This window comes from Piliocolobus tephrosceles, chromosome 14, assembly GCF_002776525.5.
Source record: "Piliocolobus tephrosceles isolate RC106 chromosome 14, ASM277652v3, whole genome shotgun sequence".
NCBI classification, from domain to species: Eukaryota; Metazoa; Chordata; class Mammalia; order Primates; family Cercopithecidae; genus Piliocolobus; species Piliocolobus tephrosceles.
Window position 1 is genome coordinate 1,934,694 of NC_045447.1, and position 26,453 is coordinate 1,961,146.

General features: G+C 61.0%; 2 protein-coding genes across 7 annotated transcripts in view; both read left to right on the forward strand.

Annotated features, from left to right (window-relative positions):
• SNAPC4 (small nuclear RNA activating complex polypeptide 4) overlaps positions 1 to 14,566 on the forward strand; it is a 26,897-nt gene extending 12,331 nt beyond the window's left edge. For all 3 annotated transcript variants that reach the window (XM_023227651.1, XM_023227652.1, XM_023227653.1), the window contains exons 11-24: positions 1,554 to 1,701; positions 2,346 to 2,452; positions 2,601 to 2,695; positions 5,497 to 5,591; positions 6,286 to 6,365; positions 6,716 to 7,201; positions 8,053 to 8,130; positions 8,310 to 8,559; positions 9,018 to 9,088; positions 9,579 to 9,689; positions 10,371 to 10,398; positions 10,929 to 12,625; positions 13,652 to 13,790; positions 14,332 to 14,566. In XM_023227651.1, coding sequence (XP_023083419.1) covers positions 1,554 to 1,701; positions 2,346 to 2,452; positions 2,601 to 2,695; positions 5,497 to 5,591; positions 6,286 to 6,365; positions 6,716 to 7,201; positions 8,053 to 8,130; positions 8,310 to 8,559; positions 9,018 to 9,088; positions 9,579 to 9,689; positions 10,371 to 10,398; positions 10,929 to 12,625; positions 13,652 to 13,783 — 3,378 coding nt within the window. In that variant the 3' untranslated portion in view covers positions 13,784 to 13,790; positions 14,332 to 14,566. The remainder of the gene's footprint in view (positions 1 to 1,553; positions 1,702 to 2,345; positions 2,453 to 2,600; positions 2,696 to 5,496; positions 5,592 to 6,285; positions 6,366 to 6,715; positions 7,202 to 8,052; positions 8,131 to 8,309; positions 8,560 to 9,017; positions 9,089 to 9,578; positions 9,690 to 10,370; positions 10,399 to 10,928; positions 12,626 to 13,651; positions 13,791 to 14,331) is intronic.
• A 2,176-nt stretch (positions 14,567 to 16,742) lies between these two features.
• CARD9 (caspase recruitment domain family member 9) lies at positions 16,743 to 26,450 on the forward strand. 4 transcript variants are annotated; one of them, XM_023227657.3, is made up of 13 exons: positions 16,743 to 16,911; positions 18,371 to 18,570; positions 19,009 to 19,146; positions 19,307 to 19,611; positions 19,751 to 19,930; positions 20,121 to 20,264; positions 20,491 to 20,616; positions 22,606 to 22,797; positions 23,164 to 23,205; positions 23,605 to 23,650; positions 25,163 to 25,239; positions 25,839 to 25,915; positions 26,000 to 26,450. In XM_023227657.3, exons 2-13 carry the CDS (start codon positions 18,387 to 18,389, stop codon positions 26,097 to 26,099), a joined length of 1,611 nt encoding a protein of 536 aa, XP_023083425.1. In that variant the 5' UTR covers positions 16,743 to 16,911; positions 18,371 to 18,386; the 3' UTR covers positions 26,100 to 26,450. The 4 variants fall into 4 exon arrangements, with proteins under 4 accessions (XP_023083425.1, XP_023083423.1, XP_023083422.1 ...); XM_023227655.1 differs by lacking the exon at positions 16,743 to 16,911 and adding an exon at positions 19,962 to 20,036 and having other exon boundaries at positions 16,921 to 18,570; positions 19,751 to 19,855; XM_023227654.1 differs by lacking the exon at positions 16,743 to 16,911 and having other exon boundaries at positions 16,921 to 18,570.
• The last annotated feature ends 3 nt before the right edge of the window (positions 26,451 to 26,453 follow it).

Consider the following 26,453-nt stretch of genomic DNA (forward strand, 5'->3'; position numbering starts at 1 on the left):
CCTCACTCCAGCCTCCCTCCACCCTCACTCCAGCCTCCCTCCATCCTCCATCCTCACTCCAGCCTCCCTCCATCCTCACTCCAGCCTCCCTCCACCCTCACTCCAGCCTCCCTCCATCCTCTATCCTCACTGCAGCCTCCCTCCATCCTCTATCCTCACTCCAGCCTCCCTCCAGCCTCCCTCCATCCTCTTTCCAGCCTCCCTCCAGCCTCCCTCCATCCTCACTCCAGCCTCACTCCATCCTCCCTCCACCCTCACTCCAGCCTCCCTCCATCCTCCAGCCTCCCTCCAGCCTCACTCCAGCCTCGCTCCATCCTCCAGCCTCCCTCCAGCCTCACTCCAGCCTCCCTCCATCCTCCAGCCTCCCTCGATCCTCACTCCATCCTCCAGCCTCCCTCCAGTCTCCCTCCATCCTCCAGCCTCCCTCCAGCCTCACTCCAGCCTCCCTCCAGCCCCCTTTGAGAGCCGCTGCTCTCAGCTCTCCCAGCAGGGGGCCAGCTCTGAATCCCGCCCCACCCCCAGTCCTTTGCCTTCCCAGATCCTTCGGCAAGCTTGGGATAGGTGTGAGAAGGATCTCTCTTTCCACTGGTTGGGAAGCGCCAGCTTGAGTATAGGAGGACGGGTGAGGCCTCGAGTGTGTTGATGCTCCCAGAAGCGCTCCCGTGTGGGTGTGGGGGTGAGGTTCACACATGTTGACTAGGATTGCCCTGCAGCTCGCACACCCCGGGGTGGTGGTTTTGTTTGTGGTGATTGAGTCTCAGATTGACCTGTGCTGTAGTGAGCTGTGAAGGACTTAGTGGGGAAGAAAGCCTTGGAAGCAAAACTCATAGTTCAGCAGCTCCACGTCCAGCCCTGCGCGCCCTCTGCCACCCAGCAGCTCAGTTTCAGAGAACAGGGTTCAGGTAACACTCATCAGCTCTTGGAAAACCCCTTCCCATAAGGAGATGCGTGAGGAAGAGATCTGGGCAGGTGGTCCACCGTGTGGGCTGAGGGTGGGTTTGCTGAGCTGAGCCATGCAGGGAAGCTGGGAGAGTCATTCTGAGGCACTCCCTTCTGAGGGCGTCTCCTGAGACGTGGACACCACACCAAGGGCCGTCCTGTCCTCCTCCACCCCACACCCTCCGCTGCGAGGTGCCCTAGAGCTCCAGAAGGGAGAGAAGATGCAGCTGCATTTAAAGACACGCCACACCCAGAGCAGTGCATCTCCCAGCCCTTGCCAAGCTGGGAGTTCCTGTTGAGTGAGTTGCAGTGTGGTTTTGGAGTCATACCAGTTACCTATTTTGAATTTTTTTTTTAATATTTTCTTAAGTGAAGGTTTGATTCCTCTCTCACCTGGTCCTTCTTGGTCCTGTTTAGTGAGTGTAGTGTCTTCTTACCGTTGCCGTGGGGTGCCCTCCGTCAGCCCACAGGAGTCTGGGAGGAGAGCTGGAGTCTGCAGAAGGGTCACTCCAGTGGCTCGCGGGCCCATCTGTGCCCTGGGGCACTCTCAGAGCCAGATCCGGACATCCTGCCGCACAGTAACACTCATTTGCTTTTGTTTGGGACTTGGGAAGACCAGCCGCAGCGCCTTCCAGTGCCTGCAGAAATTCCAGCAGCGGAACAAAGCCCTGAAACGCAAGGAGTGGACGGAGGAGGAGGACCGCATGCTCACACAGCTGGTGCAGGAGATGCGCGTCGGCAGCCACATCCCCTACCGCAGAAGTGAGCCCCGCCGCCGGCTCAGGCTGTTCCAGGCCCCACATCAGGACCCTGGAGCTTGCAGGGAAAATTCACAGAGAGGCAACAAGACAGGCGAGGGCTTAGCCAGTCCTGGCTGTTCCACACTCGCTGCTTGGCGGCTAAAGCGACTCTTCTTTTTCTTTTTCTTTTTTGAGATGGAGTTTTGCTCTCGTTGCCCAGGACGGAGCGCAATGCCATGATCTCGGCTCACCGCAACCTCCGCCTCCCGGGTTCAAGCGATTCTCGTGCCTCAGCCTCCCAAGTAGCTGGGATGACAGGCATGCACCGCCATGCCCAGCTAATTTTGTGTTTTTAGTAGAGACGGAGTTTCTCCATGTTGGTCAGGCTGGTCTCGAACTCCTGACCTCAGGTGATCTGCTGGCCTCTGCCTCCCAAAGTGCTGGATTACAGGCATGACGCCACTGCGCCTGGCCAAAGTAGCTCTTTTCTCTGTGACCCATCTGGAGGGTGGGTGTCTTGGCCCCATGGAACCCCCTTGTCCTTAGCTGTCTACCGAACAGAGGGTGGGTGTGTCAGCCCCACAGGACCCCTGTGTCCCTAGCTGTCTACTGTATGGAGGGTGTGTGTCTTGGCCTCACAGGACCTCCCTGTCCCTCTGTCTCTAGTTGTCTACTATATGGAAGGGAGAGACTCCATGCAGCTGATTTACCGATGGACCAAGAGCTTGGATCCCGGCCTGAAGAAGGGGAACTGGGCCCCGGAGGAAGACGCTGTAAGTGTGCGGGATCCTAGGAGAGCTGGGCTCTGGGAAGGTAACGCGGCTGTGTTCAACGGTGGTCCCTTCTCTGACTGGGTTCAGGGTGGCGAGGCTGTGGCCGTTCCTGCAGAGGCTTCACTTGTCTGCCTGTCCCTTCCTGCAGAAGTTGCTTCAAGCTGTTGCCAAATACGGGGAGCAGGATTGGTTTAAAATCCGGGAAGAGGTGCCAGGTAGGAGCGATGCCCAGTGCCGAGATCGGTGAGTCGCACAGCGCTGGGTGAGGGAGGGGCTGGTGTGGGTCACTGGCGAGCTTCACTCTCGTGTAGGCAGTGGGCAGGCTGGGCGACGGCGGCCAGGAGTGATTTGCTGTCACAGGAGCAGGGTGTGGCCTGTGGGTGCTTGGTGTGCCAGGGTTGGCCCAGATAAGCTATTTTTTCCAACCCTGACTTCTTTATTGCTTGTTTGCCCAGAGCAAGGCACAGGCTCCCCTTGAGACAACTCCCTGGGTGGCTTTTCCTGACCCTTGTTGTCTAAGTTCTCTCAGACTGCTGATGGTCAGGACCCCTGGGCAGACAGCTGCAGCTCCCTCCTTTTCCTGCTTGTTGTCCTTTCAAAAACAGCTGCATTGAGATAATTCACACAGCATGCAGTGCGTTCATTTAAAGTGTATAGTTCAGAAGCTGGGTGCAGTGGCTCACGCCTGTAATCCCAGTACTTTGGGAGGCCAAGGCAGGCGGATCGCTTGAGGCCAGGTCAACATGGTGAAACCCCGTCTCTATTCAAAATACAAACATTAAGCAGGCGTGGTGGGGATGGCGCCTGTAATCCCAGCTTCGTGGGAGGCTGAGGCAGGAGAATCGCTTGAGCCTGGGAGGCAGATGTTGAAGTAAGCTGAGATTGCGTCACAGCACTCCAGCCTGGGTGACAGAGCAAGACTCTGTCTCAAGAAAATACAAATTAATTAATTAATTAAAGTGAAGTGTAGAAGGCCGGGTTCAGGGGCTCACGCCTGTAATCCCAACACTTTGGGAGGCCGAGGCGGGTGGATCACCTGAGGTCGGGAGTTTGAGACCAGCCTGACCAACAAGAAGAAACCCCGTTTCTACTAAAAATACAAAATTAGCCAGGCGTGGTGGCACATGCCAGTAATCCCAGCTACTCGAGAGGCTGAGACAGGAGAATCTCTTGAAACTGTGAGGCAGAGGTTGTAGTGAGCCGAGATCACGCCATTGCACTCCAGCCTGGGCGACAAGAGTGAAACTCCATCTCAAAACAAAATGAAGTGTAGAGGTCAGTGGTTTTTAGTATTTAGTATTCATTGAGCTGTGCAGCCATCATCACAATCAATTGTAAAACATTTCATCACCCCAAAAAGAAAGCCGTTCAACAACAAAAACAACCCAATCTAAATGCGGGCAAAGCACTTGAGTGGCCGTCTCTCCAAAGAAGATGCACAGATGGCCAGTGAGCATGTGAAGTGACGCCCGGCGTCATGAGTCATTAGGGAAGTGCAAGTCAAAACCACACACACGTTGGGATGGCTGTTAATTAAAAAAAAAAAGTCACTGTGTTGGCAAGGACGTCGAGAAATTGAAACCTTTGCGCATTGTAGAATGGTCCAGCCTCTGTGGAAAGCATGGCAGTTCCTCAGAGAGTTAAACGTAGAATTACACCCCCAAGATTGATAAGCATAAAACCCAAAAGAATTGAAAGTAGGAGCTCAGATACAACAATGTCCACAGCAACAACGTTCACAACAGTGAAAGGCCGGACACAGCCCAAGTGTTCATCAGCAGATGAGTGGAAAACAACATTTGCATACAAGGGAATATTATTCAGCCTTAAAAAGGGGTTGGCAGGGCTCAGTGCCTCACGCCTATAATCCCAGCACTTTGGGAGGCCAAGACGGACAGATCACGAGGTCAGGAGTTCAAGACCAGCCTGGCCAATATGGTAAAACCCTGTCTCTGCTAAAAATACAAAAACTAGCCGCGCATGGTGGTGGGCACCTGTAATCCCAGCTACTCAGGAGGCTGAGGCAGGAGAATCGCTTGAACCTGGGAGGCAGAGCTTGCAGTGAGCCGAGATCGCGCAACACTGCACTCCAGCCTGAGCTACAGAGCGAGACTCTGTCTCAAAAAAAAAAAAAAAAGGAGTGGGATTCTCATATAAATAACCACATTTCTGTAAATTCTGGTACAATGTGGATGAACCCTGAGAGCATTCTGAACATTCGCTTGCACTTTTTTACATAGATATCTGTTCATTTCTCTCAGCTGTATCCTGCGAGGGAAATGGCTGGGGCAGTGGTAACGCTGTGTTTAACCTTTTGAGGAATGACCAGATTGTCTTCCAAGGGGTTGAACCATTCCGTATTCCCACTAGCAACCTATGAGGGTTCTGGTTTTGCACACTGTCACCAGCACTTGTGATCTGTGATTCTAGCCATCCAAGCAGGTGCGAAGTGGCGTCTCTTGGTTTTGACATGCGCTTCCCTGTGGCCGATGTTAGCAAGCGTGAAGTGGCGTCTCGTGGTTTTGACGTGCGCTTCCCTGTGGCCAATGTTAGTGGGTGTGAAGTGGCGTCTCGTGGTTTTGACGTGCGCTTCCCTGTGGCCGATGTTAGTGGGTGTGAAGTGGCGTCTCGTGGTTTTGACGTGCGCTTCCCTGTGGCTGATGTGGAGGCTCTTTTCATGTGGTTGGTGCATAGAAATAGATTTTTAGAGAAGTGTCTCTTTAAGTCCTTTGCCCATTTTTAACATTACTTGTCTTGGTATTACTGACTTGTAAGAGTTCTTTGTATGTTTCAGATACAAGTCCTTTATCGGACACGTGATTTGCAAACGTTCTCTCCCAGCCTGTACGTGGTCTGCCTACTTTTTTGATGGTGTCCTTTGAGACACAAAAGCTTTACTTTTGATGAAGTCTCCTTTCTCTATCGTTTTCTTTTGTTGATTGCGCCTTCAGTGTCGTATTCAAGAAACCACTGAAGAAGCTTGGGACAGCAGTGGGTGGCATCTTAGCATCTAAAATTTTCTTTGCTTTTCATGTCACTTTCAGGTATCTCAGGAGATTACATTTCAGCTTGAAAAAGGGACGGTGGAATTTGAAAGAAGAGGAACAGTTAATTGAATTAATAGGAAAATACGGTGTTGGTAAGTTGTGGATAGTTTGTTCTTCTAGTTTCTTTTTTTGTGTTTTTTGTTTCTTAGAAAAGAGATCAAGATAAAGACAGAGCAAGCTCTGTCATCCAGGCTGGGGTGTGGTGGCGTGACTGTAGCCCACTGCAGCCTCACACTTTTGGGCTCAAGCCTCCTCCCACCTCAGCCTACGAAGTAGCTGGAACTGCAGGTGTGTGCCACCACCCCCAGTGAGCTGTGTTTTATAGCTAAGTCTTGACTTATATTTGCAATGTCTCCTTAGAGTGAATCCTAGCTGTGGTATTGCCATGTTCAAGGACATACCAGATAGTGCGGCCCTGCCCTGTGAGAGCAGCACGCGTGCTTCTCCCGCTGCCCCACACTGTGTGAAGAGCGAGAATCGTGGGAGGTGGCTGGTGCGGAAGCCTTGGGGGGAGCAGATATGTGAGGCCTGTGTGTGCTTAGGGACGATTCTCCTTCTCAGTTACACGTTTGGCAGAACTTTCCTAAGGGGCTGAGCAGTCAGTGAGAATCTCATGCTGCCAAATTGTAGGTGCCCGACATGCTTGACCCTGGGTCTTGCCCAGCGTGAGGGTGCCCCAAAGGCCCCACTCTGATGGGGCCCACAGCAAGTCTCCTGGGGAACAGCCAGCCTGTCTTGGGGAAGAATCTTTGGATGAAGCCATTTCATGGGATTTGGCTTTTGTAGGTCACTGGGCAAAAATAGCTTCTGAACTGCCCCATCGGTCCGGCTCCCAGTGTCTGAGCAAGTGGAAGATCATGATGGGGGTGAGCCTTTCGCTCTTTCCTTGTCGGAAACCAGATCACGGCCTGGTCAACGGGGGGTCCAGCAGGCAGGAGGAGGGGAGGGAGGTGGAGGGCAGGGAGACAGGAGCGGGGCCGGAGGGGCAGGAGTGGGGGGGGGGGGGGGCGGGGGGGGGGAGGGGGGGCATTCGGTTTCTGGCCTTGGCATTTATTCTGGGTGGCCAAGGGCAGAGGGAGACCTTGCCTCAGCAATGGCTGCCCTTGACCCCAGAGGCGCCCCGCTTGGGCCTCTCCCCAAAGGGCTGGCCTGCTTGCTGCCGTCATGGGTGAACTGGGGTCGCCAAGGCCTCTAAGTAGCCCTTTCCTCCCCTCAGAAGAAGCAGGGTCTCCGGAGGCGGCGGCGGAGGGCCCGTCATAGCATCCGGTGGAGCTCCAGCAGCAGCAGCAGCAGCAGCAGTGGCAGTGGCGGCAGCGGAAGGGGCAGCAGCAGCAGCAGTGAGGAGGAGGAGCCGGAGCCAGAGCAGGCACAGGCTGGGGAGGGTGACAGAGCGCTGCTGTCCCCACAGTATGTGGTCCCGGACATGGATCTGTGGGTTCCTGCCAGGCAGAGCACCAGCCAGCCATGGAGAGGAGGGGCAGGGGCCTGGCTGGGAGGCCCCGCTGCCTCCCTCAGCCCTCCCAAGGGATCCAGTGCCAGCCAAGGTGGCAGCAAGGAAGCTTCCGCCACAGCCGCGGCTCCTGGAGAGGAGACGAGTGCAGCGCAGGCCCCTGCCAGGGCCCACAGCCCTGTCCCGAGAGCTGCCCAGGTCTCCCATTCGGCAGACGCTCACCCGGTGGGCGCAGAGAAGCAGGCCCTCGAGGTAGGCTCCGGCCCCGGTGCGCCACGGGAATGCACTTTCGTCACTGTGCGCCAGGGCTGACGCTCGGGGATGGTGCAGCAGCAGGGCCCAGGGTTCGTGCGCATCAGAACACACTGCTTCTGGCTGAGCTCTGGAGAGCTGTGCGTGGTGGGGACTGTTGGGGAAGCCTCCATTTTTCCCAGTTCGGTGATTGTTTCAGGGATATGGCTGAATGGGCACTTGGACCTGGAGGCATCTCTGAAACGTTTCACCCCCAAGTCAGGGTTGGAGAGGGAGGCGGCAGCAGGAGGAGCCCCTCCTCCCTCCCCATGAGCCTGTGCACCTGGAGGCCCTCCCTGGAAGGGCCTGTCCACCCACTTAGGACCAGCCTGGCTCGTGGTGCGTCTGCCCGTCTCGGTTGGTCTTCACCATGTCAGGCCCTAGGTGCAGGCCCATCTCTGGCCGTGCCTGTGGGAGCAGTCAGAGTTGAACAGGCTCGTCTGTCCTGGGAGTTGTTGGCGGGGACAATGGACCCTGAAGCTACTGGCAGAGTCAAGTGCGTGGCACTCACTGCCGCACAGCCAGCATCTCCCTAGGCCAGGGCGTCACCTGGAAGGGCTGCTGCTGTCAGCCTGAGGAGCTGACTGGGGGGCGTGGGACCCTGTTAGTGTCCCAGGAGCCAGGCCTTGCGGGGAGGCCCTGCCTGGGGACCCCACACTTCCCATGGTGGACGTTCCCATGAGGCAGAGCAGCTGTGCACAGCCGTGCTTTGGAGCCTGCGTGAAGAGGCGATTGCATGTGGGTGGTGAGGGGGAGGCCCCCAGGTGCCCCACACACCCCGTGTGCCCCACCTCAGGCTGGTTTCTCATCAGGGAGGGAGGCTGACAGTGCCTGTGGAGACCGTGCTGAGGGTGCTCAGGGCCAACACGGCTGCTCGGAGCCGCACACAGGTGAGGCCTGCCGCAGACACCTGCACCCATGCCACCACGCAGCCCGCCCTGGTCTGAGTGATTCCTCTCCCTGCCAGTCGTGCCCTGACGGGGGTGGAGGGCAGCACTGGCCACCGGGCAGGGTCCACTTCAGGGGCCGAGCCTGGCCAGGGGCCCCAGCTGCCGCCTTCTCTTTACAGAAAGAGCAGCTGAGACAACGGCCCCTGCCCACCTCATCCCCAGGGGTCAGCTCTGGTGACAGCGTGGCCCAGTCCCATGTGCAGTGGCTACGGCACAGAGCCACCCAGAGTGGGCAGCGGCGCTGGAGACACGCTCTGCACCGGAGGCTCCTGAACCGCAGGCTGCTGCTGGCTGTGACCCCTTGGGTGGGGGACGTTGTCCTGCCCTGCACACAGGTGCCCCAGAGACCCGCCGCGGTGCAGACTCAAGGTATGGCCTGGGGCTCCTCTGGGGACCTTCTGGGGCCAGGGGTGAGGGTGAAGAGTACATCCAGCCTGGCAGACGGTGGTCATGGGGAAGTGGCCTCAGCAGGGGAGTCTTTTTGGGGTGGGCCCCACCTCTGGTCAGCTTCCCATCCCTGAAGGTTTTCAGAACACCCAGTCAGAGCCAGCCCTCCCTCCCTGCCCCACCACTCTTCCTGGGCCAAGCACGTGGCAGCTGGACTAACATTGTTTTGTGTGGTGACAGGGCTCAGAGGGCCCACCCTTGTCCAGCCGTGGCTGTGGGGTGCTGGTTCCAAGGCTTCCCTCCCATGCTGCCTGGCTCCCAGTCTTGAGAGCTCCCAGAGCCTCCTCGAAGGGCACGTGGGGGCTGGGGCCGCTTTCTTCCTGTGCCCCTGTGCCCGTGGGAGCTGGGGCTGCTTTCCACTTCTCCTCCTGTGCCCGCAGCGGATGGCCTCAGGGAGCAGCTGCAGCGGGCCCGCCTGGCCAGCACGCCTGTGTTCACCCTGTTTACCCAGGTAAGCCGCCTGGGCAGAGCTTCGTTTTCACCCTGTTTACCCAGGTAAGCTACCTGGGCAGAGCTTCGTTTTGCTTGGCCTTGTGAAAAGTTCTTGAAGTTTTGAAATCTGCAGTAGATTCATTCCTCTAAGTCTAGTTATCTAAAGTTTTCTAGCCTTGAAAATGCACTTTCCATGCCTTACACTGTTAGCAAGTGAATGTGGAAGGGATGCCGGCTACAGCGTGCTCTGTCCCCGTCAGACTAAACAGTGTCTGGGGAAGGGGGTGCCCAGGGCCCCAGTATGAGTGGAAGATGCCAGGGGAGGAGAGCAGGCCTGGGGCTCATGGGAGGCCCTCCTGGATGTCCACAGCCTCACTGCCTCCCCCGCGTCTGCATCAGCAGGGAGGCTGGCACAGCCTCAGGGCTGCCCCGGGCTCTGCCTAGGCCTCTGGAGCTTCTGAGCTGCTACCGAAAGCAGCTGCGGTTAGGCCGCCTCCCGTGTCTCTCAGCTGTTCCAGATCGATACTGCCGGCTGCTTGGAGGTCGTCCGAGAGAGGAAGGCCCTGCCGCCCAGGCTGCCTCAGGCTGGTGCTCGGGACCCACCAGTGCATCTTCTGCAGGTAGCAGGCGCTTGGGGTGGGAAGTGAGGGTGACCCCTGCCCGCCCCACCCGCTCCGCCGTAACCCCTTGGGGAGGCGTCTGTACTTCCCACTTGAGGGGACACAGCCCTGAGAGGCCGGGGGAGGTCAGGCAGGTGCAGGTCGGGGCCGACACTGGGCCCACGTGCCTGTGTCCCCCATAGCCCTGCCGGGTGGTCATGAACATGGGCGGTCTGCTGGGGGTGTCTGGTTCTTGCCTTTCTGCTCCAGAAACCAAACTCACACAGCTTCAGCGAGGCCTCACCCCTGAGCCCCGTCACCTGCGGGTGGGGTGACAAAGCAGTGTCACTCACTGGAGGAGCAGGGACAGCAGTGCGGTACCCCTGGGCCTCCATGCTCCCAGCCCCCTGCCTCTCCTGGTGGACCCCACCCTGCCCTCAACCCCCCGGAAGACCTCTCAAGGGCGCCCTTGGGAGGAGTTGCACTGAGGGGATGCACGAGGCCAGGCCTTTGCCTGCTGTGCCACACGCTGGGCTGCTCCTGTGGCCCTGGAGTTCCTGCAGAGGCATGTGGGAGGCCAGCAGCAGCCCTTGGGGCCTCGTCCCCGTTTCGGGGAGTGGCAGGGGACAGCCCAAATGCTAGGAGAGGTGGTCCAGGCCTGCGAAGGACATCTGAGCTGCTGACTCTCCTCTCCTTTTCCAGGCGCCCTCAAGTGCTCAGAGCACCCCAGGTAACCCTCTGCTTTTCTGCCCTGGTGGGGAAGAGGTCTCACCTGGCCCTGGCTTTCATCTGCAGCCCCCAAGCAGCACAGCCTGTGGCCCCTGGTGACAGGGATCCCTCGAGTCCCACCACAGGGATGAGAGTCTGGCTGGGCCAGCTTGGAGCTCCTTGGGCTCCCCTTGCAGCCCTGAGGCTTCCTCAGCATGGGGCCCGGAGGCAGGGGTCGTCTTGAGCGAGGGTCCGCCCGTGCCCAACGCCAGCAGCATCGGGCAAGGCCTGGGCTCCCAGCTGGTCTCAGCCATTAAATGGGCTGGGCTTCCCAGAGTGCCCACTGCCCTGGCTTTGACCGGAGCATTGGGGTCTGGGGCAGCTACTGTGACTCAGGAGACCCAGGACGTGCCACTTGACCCCTACTTGGCTCAAGGCCCTAGACTCCTCACAGGGTCCCTCCTGATGAGGGGATGGCAGCGAGGGGCTGTCCCTGCGCTAGATGCCTGGGGCTCATCAAGTGTGGGTCTTTCTTCTTCCCAAATGTGCCAGCTCAAGAAGCCTCAAAGAGTGCCAGCCACAAAGGGAGCCGAAGACTGGCGTCCAGCCAGGTGGAGGGCACCCTACCCCAGGCGTCCCCACTGGCTCCGACTGGCCCCCGGCCCAAGCCCAAGACTGTGTCAGAGCTGCTTCAGGAGAAGCGGCTTCAGGAGAAACGGCTTCAGGAGGCCCGTGCCAGGGAGGCCGCCCGGGGCCCGGTGGTGCTCCCGTCCCACCTGCTGGTCTCCTCGCCTGTGATCCTCCAGCCCCCTCTACCACACACCCCACACGGCTGCCCAGCCCTGGGTCCCACTGTCTCAAATGTTCCACTCTCGGGGCCTGGGACCCCCGCAGCAGCCAAGCCTGGCACTTCAGGCTCCTGGCAGGAGGCTGGGCCTTCAGCCAAGGACAAGAGACTCTCCACCATGCATGGCCTGCCCCTCGCTCCTGCCTTCACAGGGGCCGAGGGCACAGCCCCTGCTGCTTCCCGAGCCCCTGGCCTGGACCCCAGCCAGGTCTCTGTGAGCTGCCCTGGGAGTGGTCTTGGACAGTCGCAGGCCCCCACTGCATCCCGGAAGCAGAGCTTGCCTGAGGCATCACCCTTTCTCCCTGCAGCCCCCAGCCCCACCCCACTGCCCATCCAGCCCCTCAGCCTGACGCACGTAGGAGGGCCACGTGTGGCGGCCAGTGTACCCCTGCCTGTCACCTGGGTGCTCACAGCCCAGGGGCTTCTCCCTCTTCCTGTGCCAGCTGTGGTGGGCCTTTCCAGTCCAGCAGGGACCCCTGGCCCCACAGGGCTGGTGGCCACTCTGCTGCCTTCCCTGACTGAAGCTCAGGCGGCCCAGGGCCCCAGGGCCCCAGCGTTGAGTAGCTCTTGGCAGCCCCCAGCCAATGTGAACTCGGGACCAGAGCCTTCCTGCAGGACAGACCCCCCAGCCCCTCCCACACACGCCGCCTCCCAAAGTCCTGCAGAAGTGGATGACTGTGTGGCTGTTGTCCCTGGAGAGGCCCAGGTGGCCAGGGAGATACCTGCACCCAGGACGTCCTCCCAGGCTGACCCCCCTGAAGCACAACCCGCCTGGCCCAGGAGGCTGCCACCCCTCGGTGGTGTCATTCCAGCAAGTGAGCCAGGGGGGACGCTGGGGTCCCCCTCAGGGACACAAGAGCCCAAGGGGCCTCTGGACCTGGAGAAGCCATCCCTGCCCCAGCCTGGGCCTGAGAAGGGGGCCCTGGACCTGGGCCTGCTGTCCCAGGAGGGCGAGGCGGCCACGCAGCAGTGGCTGGGGGGCCAGCGTGGGGTGCGGGTACGTCTTCTGGGAAGCAGACTGCCCTACCAGCCCCCAGCCCTGTGCAGCCTTCGAGCACTGTCCGGCCTCCTGCTCCACAAGAAGGCCCTAGAGCACAAAGCCGCCTCCCTGGTGGCGGGGGGCGAGGCTGAGCGGCCAGCTGGAGCGCTACAAGCCTCACTGGGGCTGGTGCGGGGGCAGCTCCAGGACAACCCAGCCTACCTCCTGTTGCGGGCGCGGTTCCTGGCAACCTTCACCCTCCCTGCGCTCCTGGCCACCCTGGCCCCCCACGGCGTCCGGACGACCCTCTCAGCAGCCTCGATAGCAGGCCCGGAGAGCGAGGATGAGGACCTCCTGAGCGAGCTGGAACTCGCAGACGGGGACGGGCAGCCGGGCTGCACCGCGGCCACATGCCACATTCAGGTAAGGGGCGCGCCCGGCCCCACTTCCCCACGGCAGGCGGCGGTCCCTGGGGCACCCTTGCCTGCCTAGAGCGGTGGGGTGGGGGCTGGTAGAAGTTGTGGGCAGGAAGGCTGGCTGCTGGGTGTCTCAGGAGGAGGAAGCTGCCCAGTTGCGTGTAGATTCTGCAGAAGTGGCCTCCCTTTGGGGCAGTGTGGAAAAGAGAAGAGAGGCCTCATTCTCATGCAGGAGCCCCTGGCTGTCCTGGTGCTGCCCAGCCAGGTGGTCTTGTCAGTGAGAAGCTCTGGGACGGACGCTGACCCAGCTCTGAGCAGGGTGGGCCATGGGCACAGTGGAGGGTAGTGGCCGTGTTCGTCCCTGGATCTCTGGGGTCCCAAAGGTCCCTCTCAGCTGTCACCTCTCTGAGTATCCTTGGGAAGAGTTTTCCAAGCTCTGTAGGCAAAACCATGTTCGGAACCCTGAAGGAGAAAGCACGTGGATGGGGCCCCAGAGAGGCCTTCTCACCTGGTGCCAGGGTGCCCACTTGCAGCAGCCGGGCGGCTGGCCTCCCTGAGAAACCACCAGAAGCAGGCAGCCTCAGCTTGAACCTGTGGGCCTGTCGTAGGGAATGTGGCAGAAGGCCTTCCATCTCTCCCCAGGGTTGTGCTTCACAAGTCACTAGGCTGAAGTGAGGGAGAAAGCAATGCCCGAGAGTGGGCAGAGGACCCCGGCCAGTCAGGGAAAGAGGGCCCCCGTGCCACATCCGTGTACAGCCTCCTGCCCTGCCGGGGTGTCATGGCCGCCCCATGGGGGAGCAGGAGGCCTGCCACAGGGACGGCTTAGACGGGGTCAGAGCCCCCGAGGGAGGGAGAGCACAGTCATGGGTGGCCCTAGGAGTGCCTGGAGCGGCTCCTGCCCAGGCTGAAGGTGCCCGGTCCCAAGTGGTACACTCACCCACAGGGCCCCTCCTCACTCCCTGTCCCTTCCTCGCCCATCGTGGCTCGGGGGATGGGGGTCACTCTTGTCCCCACTGCCTGGATTTCGTTTCAGGGACCCCCAGACTCTGGCAGATGCTCTGCCTCCTCCTGTCTGGATGCTTTTAATGACCTTGATGTTGACGACCTTGATGTGCTCAGAACCCGGCATGCCAGGCACACCCGGAAGCGGAGGCGGCTGGTGTGAGCAGCAGGTGAGTCCTGAGTGGGGAAGCCGCTGCCCTGCGACCCAGGGGACAGAGTGGTCCAGACGGGGGGTCTTGCCTCTGCTCCGCCTTCAGCGCCCACAGCAGCTGTGCTGGGTTAGGTGGGCAGGTCCGGGGTCATGGAGGCCCTCCAGGGGAAGAAGCATTGAACCCACATCCTTCCTGCTGGCCACCCGTGCCTCGGGCCTTGGCACCACTGCGCCCCTGACCACAGGTTCATTCCCTACCTTTGTTGGGGTCTGGGCTCCTCCCTGGCCGCTGTGCTCTGGTGGTGCCCGGTTCCCGTGCATTGCTCCGTCATCTCCCCACCATCACCAACCACAGCCCACCGGGCTGACTTTTCACTGCTGGGGCCCTGGTGCCCAGACAGCAGGTGGCCTGGCCCTTGGCACATGTGGGTCAGGTTCACCAAGCAGACCAGGAGTGACTGGTGCTGGGGTGGCCTTGGTTCCTGTCTGTCTGTCCCAGCACTGCTTGGGGTCTGGCTGGGGTCAAGGGCACCCCAACATCTGGGTGTTCTGTGTTCCAGGACAAGCACTCCTCAGAAGCCCGTGGCCCTGCTGACGAGAAACAGCCCACCCCCAGCCTGCGAGAGAGGCAGCCAGCCAGAGGCCAAGTATCTGCTGGCCACCCACCGACCAGGTCCGTAGTGAACAGAGACAGGCCTGCCAACTGACCGTGTGGCACGGGGCACAGCTGTTCCCCAAGTGCACACCTGAACACTTGGAGGAATAAAGTTCTCTTTTTAATTGTGGAGCCGGACACAGGCTGTTGTGGTTTTGTTGTCCTGAGATACTGGGCAGTGTACAGGGATCCCCTACCCGACTGGGGTCAGGCCACTGCCTGGTGGCTGAGCCACCCTAGTGCAGGCAGTTCGGGGACAGCCAGGGTGCTGGGGGCCCAGCACTGGGGTCCTCGAGGCCTCCTGTACCCTGGCTGCCCTCCCGGCAGAGAAGCAGGCTTTCGCCCATTTCACGGAAAGCACCTGTGGCTTTGTTCTTCATGCTGAGCCGGCACCCTCCCCAGATGGCTGCCAGCCCTCGCACCGCCCCGGCTGAGTTCCCTGGAACAGGTGACCGGGCTACCCAGACACGATGGCAGCCACCCCAACTTTCACTCTTCCTTTTGCATGTGCCTTTCTTGGCATAAGACCAGCCCCCATCTTCTCCGTGTGTCCCCTCACTCCCTTTCCTTCGTCTCTGTGGCAGCAGTGCCCCCAGGCCCTTGGCTGTCTGGGCTTCCCTCCCTCACTGGAACCACCGTGGGGCCTCAGCCCTGGGCGCCCGGCAGACAGGACGGTCCCATGGCCGGCCGCGCTCCTGAGCATGTGTTGCTGTGCCTGGTTCTCTAGTAACTAGTGCCTAGTCTCTTGGGGGCCACTCTTTTTTTTTTTTTTTTTTTTTTTTTTTTCTCCTCTCTCTTTTTTTTTGTGGCGGTTTCTCGCTCTGTCACCCAGGCTGGAGTGCAGTGGCCGGATCTCAGCTCACTGCAAGCTCCGCCTCCCGGGTTTACGCCATTCTCCTGCCTCAGCCTCCCGAGTAGCTGGGACTACAGGCGCCCGCCACCTCGCCCGGCTAGTTTTTTGTATTTTTTTAGTAGAGACGGGGTTTCACCGTGTTAGCCAGGATGGTCTCGATCTCCTGACCTCGTGATCCGCCCGTCTCGGCCTCCCAAAGTGCTGGGATTACAGGCTTGAGCCACCGCGCCCGGCTCTTGGGGGCCACTCTGACCTGTGGGTTATTTAGTGGTGTATTATTTAATTTCCAAATATTTAGGGATTTTCCAGATAACTTACTGATTTTTAGCTTCCGATATGGTTAGAGAACATGGTATGTGTGTTAATTCCTAAGGACATACACCACAGCGAAATCACTGGGGTCCCTCGTTTTACAAGCTGGGGAAACACTGGGTCATGAGGGCCTGGCGCCAGCTCGGGCCTACCCCTAGCAGGGCCCAGGACGGCGTTCCTGCCTGCACACTTGCTCATGCTGCTGGTGAGGGGCCCAGCCTGGAGTGTGGCATTCTCAAGAGCCCCAGAGGACCCCGAACTCCACCCCTCAATGCGTGATGTCAGGCCTGAGGGCCGGGGGCTGGAAACGGGTAGGCGAGCTCCGCACCAGCTTCCTGGCCTTCCACCCTGGCGGCCCCTTCTCGAAGCTGTTGGCTGGCAACTCGGTTCAACGAGCTTTACAGGGTGAGGCGGGGCCTGGGGGTTCCCAAGCCTGCAGGGATGAGGCTCCAGCAGCCCACACACTGAAGTGCACAGTTCAGGGCAGACTCTGCTGCCCGTTGTCCATGGATGGAGGGCGAGCCGTGCCCTGCCATCACCGGTGCTTCTGAAGCTGGTTTGGGGGACCCTGGGAGTGGCGTCAGTCCTCACGTGCATCCTGGAGAAGAGCAGGGATGCCTCGTGACGAGGATAATGATATCGAGCGACACTTCTGAAAGGGACGCTTCTCCCCCGTGTGCAGTTGGGTGGTGGCCGGTGCCATGGCCCCTGGCAGGCTGCAGTGGCCTCCTGGGCTCCATAAGGTGGGCTGCAGCCCTTTGGTGACCAAGGTGTGTGCTGGCCATGCTGTGTGGCTGTGTGCCCCCCTGCACATGCCCTGCCCCGCTGTCCCGAGATGCTGGCAAGGGCAAGGGTGTCCGCACAGGGCAGAGCATGCCCTCCTGAAGAAGCCTCCAGAAACCTATGACCAGGTCAAAGCGGCTGGGTGCGGTCTGGCCTCATCCAGCCTCCTGGGGGGTCTCTGCTGTCTCTTCTACTTGCCAGGTGCCAGGGCTGGGCCTCTGGGGCATTCTCAGGACCCCCGGCCCCCGGCCAGGCTGGGAGGGCTGACAGCAGCTTTCCTTTGGAAGGCAGAGGACTTCCACTTCCGTCTGCCTCTCGGGGCCTCCTGGGCTGGGCGAATCAGAAGGCAGGCCACCAGGGACTGTTCCCCTGTGGGAGGACTGGCGGGACTGTGGAGTTAAGCAGAAGCCATCAGGAAGTGCACAGGCGTCTGGCGCGCTCCTCCCTCCCTGCAGCCCCGGGCAGCATCTCCCCGAGGCTCCGCGTCCCTGGCTCCTGGTGCGTCTGCAGTGCAGGTGGCTCCTGGAAGACCCTCAGGTGGGTGGGTCTGGTACTTTTCTGAAAAGTGACCAAGAAGGTCGGCGCCGGCTTAGTTCCGGATCCTGGAGCTAATCCACCTAGAGCAGCATGAGGCTTCCCACAGGCAGCCAGGCAGCCTCCGCCGTGCGGCCCCATCCCTTTCATGGCCACTGGGCGGAGACATGTTTCTTTCAGTGGTATTACGGTGGCAGGTGGGACCCTGCATTTCAGGTTGGGGAGGCAGGAAAGGGGCCCAGTGTTCCCAGGACTGTCCATTGTGGGGCTGGTGTTTCTATACAGCCCCTTGTCTGTCAAAACTGTCCTGAATGGGGTGACAAAGTACAGTGGGAAGTTGAGAAATTCTTCAAAAGACCAAGTCTGGGGCAACTGTGTCTCCAGGAGTAGTGACCCAGCTCCTTTAGGCTGGAAACCAGCATTTCCCAGCAGGGCTGGAGGCTGAGGACCGGGGACCTGCGTGGGAGGCGGGACCATGTGGCTGTTCCCAGCCTTGCCCCAGTCCCAGTCCCAGAGGGAGTGGCTTTCAGCGGCTGAGGCTTCCACCGCGCTGACAGAAAGGGACAGCAGTGGCTGGTCCCAACATGGGTAGTTGTTTCAGCCAGTGGGATGGGGGTCGGGCCTCATCTGGGGCAGGAGAAGAGTCCAGAGATTCACTGGTGCCCAGCACCTAAGAACCTGGAGAAAACAGCACAGCAGCACTCCTGGCCAGCCCAGCCAGGGCAACACCGACAGCCCCTCCCAGGGTTGCGGGGCCGGCGGGGAGTGACAGACACACGCTTCTGTGGGAAGCTCTTCCCGGCCAGTGCAGCGACGCTGACAGCTGCGGCAGGGCTGGGTGGCCACTCTTGCATCACCAACAACCGGCCGTGGAGGAGGGAGGGCACAGCCCGGGATGTGAGCAGGCGTCGGTCAGGGGAATGAGGAAGTTCCACTAGAACCGGCTCCCGCAGCTGCTGCCCTAGTGGGAGGGTCATTGGCCAACCTGCTTTCACCCAGCTTGGGCTGGCCGTAGTGCCAGGCAGGTGCCCACAGCTCCTCCACCCATGGAGGTGGCTGCCCTTGTAGGCTCCAGGGCGTGGTGGGAGTGTCCAGGAGGCAGAGGCCAGAAGCGGGTCATACTGTGAAGGCAGTTCCTCTCTCAGACCCCATCTGTGTCTCCCCTGCTGCATATCTGGGTGACACGGATGGCCAAGGGGCAGGAACAGGAGCTGGGAAAGGCTGTGGAGGGGCCCTCGGCTGGTCTGGTGGGGAGCGGGTCTCTGTGTCTCTGCCGCCTCCCTGGGGGATCCAGCGTGGGGATGGGACATGGAGCTGGGCACCTCTTCCTGGATGCCCCTGGGCTGACCCCCTCGACAGCCCTGACAAGAGCCCTGGCCCAGCGTCTAAGAAGGAGCAGGAGCTGGGCATGGGTGGGGGCAGGAGCCGGCGTTGCTCTCAGCGGCTGCCCCACACTCCCCAGCCTGCCTGCTGAGGCCATGTCGGACTACGAGAACGATGATGAGTGCTGGAGCATCCTGGAGGGCTTCCGGGTGATGCTCACCTCGGTCATCGACCCCTCGCGCATCACGCCCTACCTGCGGCAGTGCAAGGTCCTGAACCCCGATGATGAGGAGCAGGTGCTCAGTGACCCCAACTTGGTCATCCGCAAACGGAAAGTGGGTCAGTGCTGCCCTGCAGGCCCCAGGCCCCAAACCCAACCAAGGAGCCCGCTTGGAGGTGGCTGCACGCTCTGCCACCCTGATCCTCGACCCCAGGAGAGCCCCGCCTGGCTTTGCCCCTGGCCTCCCAGTGAGGCCCAACCTCAACCCTGGCACATGGCCACAATGTCCCCCCGCCTCTCCTGCCAGCTCGGTGCTGCCAAGAGGGGCAGTGTGGTTCCCACCACAGCGGGGGCTCCTGAGACAGCCAAGGGACAGGTGGGCAGCACTTTGTCCCCAGCCTAGTACCAAGACCCACAGGGTGCCTCATCCAGGACCCAGACCACAGCACACCTCATCTGCATCCCAGCCTCCATCTGTCCCTGCCCCCAGGGCCCACCCACCCCAGCCCTCTGCCTCGCCTGTGCCCCACCCCCAGTTAGGCCCCTCTGGCCTGCAGGCGTGCTCCTGGACATCCTACAGCGGACCGGCCACAAGGGCTACGTGGCCTTCCTCGAGAGCCTGGAGCTCTACTACCCACAGCTGTACAAGAAGGTCACGGGCAAGGAGCCGGCCCGTGTCTTCTCCATGATCATCGGTGAGTGACGGGGGAGGTGGTGGTGGGGGCGGGCAATGGTGCTGGGTCCTCTGCCCAGCCCCCATCCCTAGGAGCCCTGAGCTCCTGCCACAGCGCAGGGCGTGATGGAGCTGGGCCACCGGGGAACACAGGCACCGTCTAACGCTGGCCCGGCCCACAGACGCGTCCGGGGAGTCAGGCCTGACTCAGCTGCTGATGACCGAGGTCATGAAGCTGCAGAAGAAGGTGCAGGACCTGACCACGCTGCTGAGCTCCAAGGATGACTTCATCAAGGAGCTGCGGGTGAAGGACAGCCTGCTGCGCAAGCACCAGGAGCGGGTGCAGAGGCTCAAGGAGGAGTGCGAGGCCAGCAGCCGTGAGCTCAAGCGCTGCAAGGAGGAGAACTACGACCTGGCCATGCGCCTGGCGCGCCAGAGCGAGGAGAAGGGCGGCGCGCTCATGCGGAACCGTGACCTGCAGCTGGAGGTGCGCCCACTGCCACCGGGGAACCAGGCCCCTCTCGCCTGGCCTGGCGGGGTCTGCAGGCCAGGGCGGTCGGGGGTGGCCCTGTGGGTCTGTTGTCACCGCCTGGAGGGGACAGCCGGGCTCAGCGGACCTTCCACAGATTGACCGGCTCAAGCACAGCCTCATGAAGGCCGAGGATGACTGCAAGGTGGAGCGCAAGCACACGCTGAAGCTCAGGCACGCCATGGAGCAGAGGCCCAGCCAGGAGCTGCTGTGGGAGCTGCAGCAGGAGAAGGCCCTGCTCCAGGCCCGGGTGCAGGAGCTGGAAGCCTCCGTCCAGGTGGGGCCGCAGGCAGGGCAGGTGCAGCCAGGAGCTGCTGTGGGAGCTGCAGCAGGAGAAGGCCCTACTCCAGGCCCGGGTGCAGGAGCTGGAGGCCTTCGTCCAGGTGGGGCCGCAGGCAGGGCGGGTGCAGCCCAGGCAGGACAGCGGGGGCCTTTCCAGCCAGGCCATTGCCTTTTGCCCCCTTCAGGAGGGGAAGCTGGACAGGAGCAGCCCCTACATCCAGGTACTGGAGGAGGACTGGCGGCAGGCGCTGCGGGACCACCAGGAGCAGGCCAACACCATCTTCTCCCTGCGCAAGGACCTCCGCCAGGGCGAGGCCCGACGCCTCCGGGTAGGAGGGCAGGCAGGGCGACGCGGCTCCTGGGGGCCAAGCCACACTGGGTGGGCTGAGCTCCGCCCACTCCGTGCCTGGAAGGTGGGGCCTGGGGACTCCTATGGCCTCCCCCCACATCCCAACTGGCCTGACCACATGCTCCTGAGCCCCTGCCCCAAGTACACCCCAAGGGCCAGAATGGGGGGCCTCAGGCCTGTGGGGGCTGAGCTGCCGCCCCCTGCAGTGCATGGAGGAGAAGGAGATGTTCGAGCTGCAGTGCCTGGCCCTGCGTAAAGACTCCAAGATGTACAAGGACCGCATTGAGGCCATCCTGCTGCAGATGGAGGAGGTCGCCATTGAAAGGGACCAGGTGGGCGTCTCACGGGGCGGGACAAAGCACCCCACTCGTGGGTGGGTGCACAGGGCCACACTCCTTGAGGGCAGTTGTCACGGAGTTTTTAATCTTTGTTATTTGTTTTTGAGATGGGGTCTTGCAATGTCACCCAGGGTGGCCTCAAACTACTGGCCTCAAGCAATCCTCCGGCCCCAGCCTCCCAGAGCGCTGGAGTTGCAGGCTGAGCTGCCACACCTGGCCTGTTTTTTAAATGACAGAAGTAATACTTAACATTAAAAAAAAGTAAACAATGATGAAGTCAATACTTCCCCACCCCAGCCTGCTCTCAGGGAAAACCGTGTTCAACCTTCCGGCTCCACCTTACCTGTCATCCATCCATCTATCTATCTATCTATCTATCTATCTATCTATCTATCTATCTATCTATTTATCTATCTATCAATCATCTATCTATCTATCATCTATCACCTATCTATCTATATATCTTTTTGATTTTATTTTACAAAAATGAAAACATTCTGTCTTGTTTTACCAGTAGCTTTTTTTAATCTTGAAAAAAAACTTGGCTGGACGCGGTGGCTCTTGCCTATAATCCCAGCACTTTGGGAGGCTGAGGCGGGCAGATCACTTGAGCCCAGGAGTTCCAGAGCAGCCTGGGCAACATGGTGAGATCCCAACTCCATAAAAAATACAAAAAAATTGGCCGGGCGTGGTGGCTCACGCTGGTAATCCCAGCACTCTAGAAGGGCAAGGCAGGTGGAACACTTGAGGTCAGGAGATCAAGACCAGCCTGGCCAGTACGGTAAAACCCCGTCTCTACTAAAAATATAAAAATTAGCCGGGTGTAGTGGCGGGTGCCTGTAGTCCCAGCTACTCAGGAGGCTGAGGCAGGAGAATTGCTTGAACCCAGGAGGCAGAGGTTGCAGTGAGCTGAGATCATGCTACTGCACTCCAGCCTGGGTGACAAAGCAAGACTGCGTCTCAAAAAAAAAAAAAAAATTGGCATGGTGGTGCATGCCTGTGGTCCCAGCTATTTAGGAGGCTGAGGCTGCAGCAAGTCACCATTGCGCTACTGCACTCCAGCCTGGGCCACGGGAGTGAGGCCTGCAAGGCCTCGAGTGCTGCATGCTGTGAGCCGGATGGAGCGTCGCGGGGCAGGGCTATGTCTGCTTCCTATGCCCCATCCCGAGTCCCATCCTGGAGGTTGTTTCCAATGGACACCACTGCTGCTTCGGCGAAATTCTGGACGGCAGTTTATCCACATCAGGAGCCTTAAAACGAAACCCCTGGGGCCATAAAGGAAGCCCTGGCCACCATGAGAGCAGCACAGGCTCAGAGCTCCTGTCGCGGCCCCACCGCAGCCTCACTCGCGCCTGGCCCACCCCAAGATGGGGAAAAAAGGGCAGATCCAGTCGTGCCCCCGTGGGGGTTGGTGTGGCTCCCAGGGCGAGGGTTCCCAGGGGCTGTGCGGGAGCACGTTGGCCAGGGATTAGGGAAGCTGCCAGCCGTTGCTCCAGTCCAGGCAGCAGGAGTTAGGTGAGGGCCTCCCAGCCTCGGCTGCAGGGGTGGTCAGGCTGTCATGTTTGCACGTTCGCTCCTGTACCTACCTCAGCATCCGCAGTGGGGACAGGGGTGGTAAACAGTGCTGCGCTCATGAAGGAGTTTTAGCTATGGACAGTCAGGGTCTCCGTATCAAGCCGCATCCAAAATTTATCAAATGTGCACGTGTGTGGAAGGGGGAGCGGTGCACAGCACACGCTGTGTCCACCGGGGGTGCAGGCTTGGGAGGAGACAGAAGGGTAGCAGGGACAACTGTCACCTTTACAATCCCTCAAATGCTGACTTCATGTCCACAGAGCACACAAAGGGAGGGGCTGCGGCCAGCCTCCACACCCAGCGGCTTGATGTCCTCTGGGGCCTCTGCTCGGAGCTGGGCAGCCAGGCTGAGGGCCCAGGGCGAGCTTGGGGGCCTCACTGAGGGTTGGCCTTGCACTGTCCCGTCAGGCCATCGCCACACGGGAGGAGCTGCACCTGCAGCACGCCCGGGGCCTGCAGGAGAAGGACGCGCTGCGCAAGCAGGTGCGGGAGCTGGGTGAGAAGGCAGATGAGCTGCAGCTGCAGGTGTTCCAGCGTGAGGCGCAGCTACTGGCCGTGGAGGGCAGGCTCAGACGGCAGCAGCTGGAGACGCTTGTTCTGGTGGGCCTGGGGCCTGGGGCAGGGAGGGGAGCCGGCGGGTGGGATGCAGGGCCGGGGGAACATGGGCCTTCCTGACCCAACCCTCCTCTGTGACGGGTCCCCACCTAACCGAACCCCTCCTCACAGTGGGGTGAGGGCACAGGGGCAGCTCAGGGCCCCAGCAAGAAATGGTGCTGCAGGGCCAGGGTGGGGGCTGGGCCTGGCCATCAGGCAGCCTAGCACGTTGTTCTGGGCATGGAGGGGGCCTGGTGTGGCTAAGGGCATGCCCAGGGCTCCCTGGAGGATCCCGCTCTGTGCCCTGCTCACCCTGTGCCTGGGGAGCCCTCTGCCCCCACAGCCCACCCACCCCATTTTCTATGACCACAGAGCTCCGACCTGGAGGATAGCTCACCCAGGAGCTCCCAGGAGGTGAGTGAGACCCCAGCCGGCACAAGGCTGGCCTTCCTTCACCTGGGGTCCTGGCTGAGGCGCCACCAGGCACAGCCCCACACTGCCCATCACGTGGCCCTGCTCAGTGGGCTGGGCTCGGTGGAGGAAGAGCAGGTAGCCAAATGCTAAGGCCTCCGATGGCTCAAGGGGTAAGGCAAGGCATGGTCAGTGCTCAGCTCCTGCATCCTCATGGCGGGACCTTCCTGGCTGGGGACCCCCACGTCCGTCTGCTGAGCACCCGAGTCTCTGAGAAGCTCTGTGCAGGGGGTGACGGCAACGGCCGCACCCAGCTGAGGGCCAAGGGCTGGGGTGGGCAGTGTGGCCGGGTCCAGTCCTTGGCGGAGTGACCTAATGGGATATCTTGCCTCTCTTCGGAAGCTCTCGCTCCCCCAGGACCTGGAGGACACCCAGCTCTCTGACAAAGGTGAGGTGGGGACGGCAGCGCACCCGGAGGCCTCCCGGCTGCCCCAAGCGAGGCCCACCTTCAGCACAGGCAGCCCGTGCCGCGATGCCTGTCTCAGCCCCCACAACCCCCACTCCACAGACGGACACTAGGGCTGGGGATAAGTAAAATGGCCAAGGTCACCCAGAGAACAAACTACAGAGCCCAGTGGAACCCGGGCCCCAGCTGATGGGACAAGTATTCCCTGGGGTGGAGAGTGTGGGGCCCCTCTGGCAGCCCCCCAGGGTGCAGAGGTGAGCAGGCCCACTGTCCCGGCTGCTCCAAGCTTCCTCCTGGGCAGAGGGAGGTGGTAATGAGCAAATGCCCAGGGGCACAAAGCTAGAAAGTGGGACGAGATGGGGCCCCACGTGGCTTGAGGGACAGAGCCGAATGCAGGGGTGGCCAAGGGTCTGCTGTGTCCTGGTGCAGTGGGGGTAAGGCAGTGGTGGGGGCTTCTAGCAGGCAGGGCAGGCCCCCTGTGCCTCTCTGGGGGAAGAACGGGGGTGGCTGGCTGGGAGCAGCCCCCGAGTGCCCAGGAGCGGGTAGTGGCGATGGGGTAGGTGTTTGCTCTGAAGGTGGTGTCAGATGGGAGTGGGGAGGGCCCAGCAGAGGGGCCCTGGGAGGCTGCATGGGAGTTGGACGAGCTTCCCGAGCACCAGTCTGTGGCCTCCAAGCAGAGGCGGAAGGGGAAGGAGCCGCCGCAGATGGGGAAGTGAAGACCATCACCTTTGGCCGCAGCCCAGAACACTTGAACCTGGGGACGCCAAGCCCCCATGTAGGCACAGAGGCGAGCAGACCCAGGAGTCCAGCTCAGGCACTGCCCCCATCTCCCTGGGTGGCTGTGGCAGGAGTGGGGGCAGGCATGAAGGTCCGAGGGCGAGCAGGGGAGGGGCTGGCTCTAAGGAGGGGCTGCCAATGGCCAGGACAGCCCCGGCCTGCCCCTCCCCACAGCAGGGCTGAGACTGGACATGCATGGTTTCTGCCCAAGGGTCCTGACCCCTGGTCTGCCCAGGTCCTGGCGGGTTCTGAGGGGGTCTAGCCACCTGAAGGTTCTCTCCCAATTGTGCAGTACCCCTGCCCCTGCCTCAGGAGGACGCAGACAGCCACTGTAGCTGTTCCCAACTCTCTCCCCAGGGCTGCCATGCCCACAGATGCTTTGGAGTGAGGGGGGACAGTGCTGCTCAGGCCAGGGTTTAAGCTCCCCTGAGGTCTGGGAGGCCTTCCTGCCTGGGGGGCAGCCAGCTTGGGGGAGGGATGGTCACTGGCAGGAGCGTTGGGCCTGGGCTGGCATCTGGCAGCATCCTGGAGTAATGAATGGGCAAGCGAGGCCATAAGGCCTCAGTCTCATCTACAGAAGGCAGAGTCTATACTAGACCCATGTGGAGATCCCACCAGGCCCACAGGGTGTCCGCAATGCCGGGGAGGGGTGGGGCACCCTTGCTGTACGTGGCCCCGCAGGTGGGCAGGACCCACAGGCACGACTCGCCTTTCCAGGATGCCTGGCCGGTGGGGGGAGCCCGGAACAGCCCTTTGCAGCTCTGCACCAGGAACAGCGTTCGCGGACCCCCCATGTAAGGCTTCCTCAGGGTGGGGTCCCCCCAGCTGTGGGCCTCAGGGTGACCGATCACAGGGAGGGTGGCTCCTCGCCCTAGACACCCCCTGCAGTGGCCCCGACGACGGCCGAGGGGCGACCACAAGGTCTCTGCCCTCAGTGCTTGGGGTGCCGCGTCTGGGACATGAAGTGGATCCCCCTCCTTTCTTGGGTACTGCAGCAGCTTCGGGGGGCTTGGAGGTGGACATGCCTGGTCCTGGTTTCTTTGAGGCCTTTACAGTGCATGCGGCGTCAACCCTGAGTAGGTGAACACAGGAGTCCTGAGAGGAAGGACTACCTCGGGCTTTGTTGTAGAAACAATGGCCTGGAACCCAGGCCGGAGCGTGGCTTGGCCTCCTGCCTGTGTCTTGGCATCTGAAATGCAGGCTACCCACACCGGCTCACTCCCCGGGTACAGGCAGGTCCCGCAGCGCGGCCAGCTTGGCGCTGAGCTGAGGCTGTCTGAGCTCCTCGCCTCCCCACCAGTCTGCAGTTACCGGGGGCCAGTGGGGGTGCGCGTGAGAAAGGCGGGTTCCCTCAGGGGAGCCGGCCGGAGCCCAAGCCTTCCCCCTTCTCCAGGACGCAGGCCTGAGCAGCGGGGAGCCGCCTGAGAAGGAGCGGCGGCGCCTCAAGGAGAGTTTTGAGAACTACCGCAGGTAGGCGGGCGGCCCCCAGGCTTCTCCAAAACGGGCTGGGGAGCAGCAGCCGGGTCTGCGCCTGAGACACCTGTGTCTTCGCAGGAAGCGCGCCCTCAGGAAGATGCAGAAAGGCTGGCGGCAGGGGGAGGCTGACCAGGGGAACACCACCGGCAGCGACAACACCGACACTGAGGGCTCCTAGCCGCGGCAGCGCAGGCCCCGTCCAGGGCACACCCACCGGCCCGGCCTCCCGCCACCTGGGGGTGCCGACGCCCTGGGGCGCAGACTTCCCCGAGCCGTCGCTGGCTTAGCCTGGAACGAGGAATCTGGTGCTCTGAAAGGCCGAGCCGGGCAGCCTGGCGTTGGGGGCTGTTTGTTAAGCGGCACTCAGCTTGAGGAGGCCATGCGGGTGCTCGCCACCCCCATGCACACGCCATCTGTGTAACTTCAGGGTCTGTTCTATTTCACCATGTAACACACAATACATGCATGCATTGTAGAAGTGTAAGAAAACACGGCAGCTTAAATAAACAAACAGCATGGGTGACTCGCATTT